The sequence below is a fragment of the Pelophylax lessonae genome (assembly GCF_965119305.1).
Source record: "Pelophylax lessonae genome assembly, chromosome: 3".
Taxonomy (NCBI): Eukaryota; Metazoa; Chordata; class Amphibia; order Anura; family Ranidae; genus Pelophylax; species Pelophylax lessonae.
Window position 1 is genome coordinate 203,825,281 of NC_138770.1, and position 3,042 is coordinate 203,828,322.

The 3,042-nt window shown below is 37.1% G+C and overlaps 1 protein-coding gene across 1 annotated transcript; it reads right to left on the reverse strand.

Annotated features, from left to right (window-relative positions):
• Positions 1-993: 993 nt before the first annotated feature.
• Positions 994-2,099, reverse strand: KCNE4 (potassium voltage-gated channel subfamily E regulatory subunit 4). Its single transcript, XM_082251385.1, has one exon. The coding sequence runs from the start codon at positions 2,057-2,059 to the stop codon at positions 1,571-1,573; it is 489 nt and encodes a 162-aa protein (XP_082107511.1). The 5' UTR covers positions 2,060-2,099; the 3' UTR covers positions 994-1,570.
• Between the last annotated feature and the right edge of the window lie 943 nt (positions 2,100-3,042).

The following is a 3,042-nucleotide window of genomic DNA, read 5'->3' on the forward strand; positions in this document are numbered from 1 at the left end:
GGCTATGAACACTAAAGGTCTACAATTAATAAAGTCAGATAAAAAAAATTGTTTTACACTCTAATCACAGCCATGTAGCATTTGGATGTTGTTGCACTTTGTTAACCATTACAATGCAAGAATAATAACCTCTGCTTTATAATAAATTAAACTTATTACAAGCATCACTCCGCTTCTCATACTGGCAAGGTCTGCTTAATTTGTACAACTGGTCAGAATATAAACACTAGTGAAGATCAAAGTGCTGGAAGCACACTGACATTATGTGCTTGGTCTTAGTGTTATAATAATTTTTGATAGATGCAAAAGTATAAAGCAACTGTTCCCAAAAATGACTGACTCTAACCCACAAATGACTGTATGTGGTAGTAGCCAGATTGCACAGTGCAGAGTTCTATATATTCCAGGGTAATACATTACAACGTAATAGAAGACTACTTAAACAGCTCCAATCTACCAAAGTGCATTTCAGTTCAATGGGATGAATCACTCTTTGGCTATTTATATATAAAGATCTCTACTGATAAGATCCCCTTGCTTATTTTTTCCTCCGCTCATACTTTTATAAGGCCAAGCAAGGGATGCTCACTTTTCTTGTTCACTTCTCTATACTGTAACAAAACCTAATATAGTAAAAACTCTCCTGTAAAATAGTGGATAGCTGGAGCCTAGTTGGGTGAAGCAGAGATTGTAGGCCCAGATACTGTAACTTACTGGCAATATTACAGTTTCATCCTTCCTGCATGAATGGGAAATTGAAATATCTTGGTTGGATAGACTAATCCTTTATATGAAACTGCTTATTATGAAAATTGGCTTATTTCAAAGTCTTACATTCATTTACTATATTTTAATTTTTAAATATCTTTAAATCAAAGAGTGAAAAGAATGTGAGAGCAACTTTATCACTGTTTAAACCTTGCTACAATCTATCAAAATGTGCTGCAGTCAATATAGACTTTCTGTAAAGCAATAGGTAATAAAATTAATTTGTTTACTATGACATGTATCAGTGCAACAATTAAATATCAGGAAGTAACCCTTCTCCTTTTTTCTCTGTGCACCTATGCACTTCGTACGCTTTAGATCCCATCCCTTGAAATACCCATTCTTGGACCTAAAGCAATTTCTAGGTTACAACTTCTACAACAGTAGGTATCCCAGTGTAGGACAATGTTCATATGTCCAGGATGAAGAACGCGGGGCACCGACCCTTCTAACAAAACGAAAAACTAATGTATCTAATGCTGACACTATTAGTTTAGTATGGCTCTGTAGAACTACATGGTCACTCAGAGTGCTTATTGGTCTGTGTTATGCCCCCAGTAGAACAGGTCCTGCTATTGGTTTATAGGGCCAGGTTCAACATTAAAGCCTATGAAGCCTTTTAATTAAGTTTTACCTCTCTTCGCACATTTATAGCCTACTGCAACATGCTTGATTTTAAACCATTTGTTGTTCATTTCTCTAAAAAGAGCTCACTAGGCAATATGACCCTAAACCCAGGACTAGCATCTCCTCAACAGAGATCATCTAGACTCTTTAGATAAATAGTCTCTCTTGTTTTTTGCTAGGAAATTTGACTTGGCTCCTCAGGCTTTTCATCTGCTTTGTCCTGAACCAGTCCTTCAGCGGCTTCTTCTTGAATGGTAAAGTGCACATCAGAAGATGAAGATTCAGAACTTATACTACTATCTGCTCCATTACAGTCAGTACAGAACCTGCCTGTTGCAAAGGTATCCTGTAGCACTGTGAATACAGTGCAAGGTGGGGTTGGCTTGGATACGGACAATGAAGATGCACTTTTTCTGATTTCCATCCAGTGTTTCTCCTCATCTTGATAAAGGAGAAAGAGCTTAGATTCTTTCTCCTTTCGTTTGGACCTCATATAGACCAACATGATGCCCATCAGAAATATTCCATAGAAAGACATGACTATCAGTATGTAGAGATACTCATTGTCGTCCTTTCCATTGGTAACTTGGCTTGGCGGATCCTGAGTTAGGCCATTTCCTTGGCTTGTTACGGTGCCATTGGCCATTTCTTCCATCCTCAACATTGAAGCAGATTAGAGCTGTGGATTCAGTAGCTCTACTGTCTGAAAAATTGGTGTGGAAACAGCCTGAAAGGAAATACAAAGACTTAAAATAATTGAATCCTCACATTTAAAGAGCAAGTTCAAATTATTCCCCCCCCCCCCCTATATAATGTGTGTTCTTCATTTTCTCATTTGTATTTAAACTGGTATTGAACCCAAAAATAAAAATGTAATATATTGCAGTTTATACATTTTTAGATGTAGTTTTCTTTATTTAGGGATTTTTCGTTTATTTTCACTTGGTCATCTGGCCAGTCTATTATTTCTTAACTTCCCTTAACAGACTATGCTGTCCTGTACCTTTTTCCACCATTATACAATTTGTAATTCCTTATTTTGCGTTGTGCTTCCAGCCCCAACCTTTTTTAATCTTTGCTCCTTGTCCAGGGTGGTAGACACAAGAAGCCTATGGGTTAACAGACACTATAAAAATTGTGCTAATTGCAACCAATCAGCTTACAGCTGCCATTACTACAGCCCAAGTTTGAAAATGAAAAAGGAGTCGGACTTGATATTCCTGGCAACAAGACATTTTCTCTCTTGTGCTGCTCCTGTGATCACTCTCATAAAGGTATATCACATATCTATTTTCTTCCCAAATACATTACTGATTCCTCTTAATTTACTGAAGTCTCCTTTACAGGAAAAAGCAAATGTGACTAGTAAGCACTAAATTTGTAAAAGACTTGGCATAGTGCCATTTCAGTTTATACTTCTTCTAGTTTTATTCCACATGGACTTTGAAGTATCTAGGTATTCAGGTTTAATCTATCCCTACTTGGGTTGAAATAAGAAATATTGCAGTGTTAAAATAGCAGGATGCTTCAATGTATGTCCAGTATCTTGACCAAACTAGCTGGCTATAAGCTGTTAGAGTTCCGCCTGATTCAGAGGAATCCAACAGTGGGTGCCCTGCTGAATCAACAAAAGTCGTTGACTTTTGT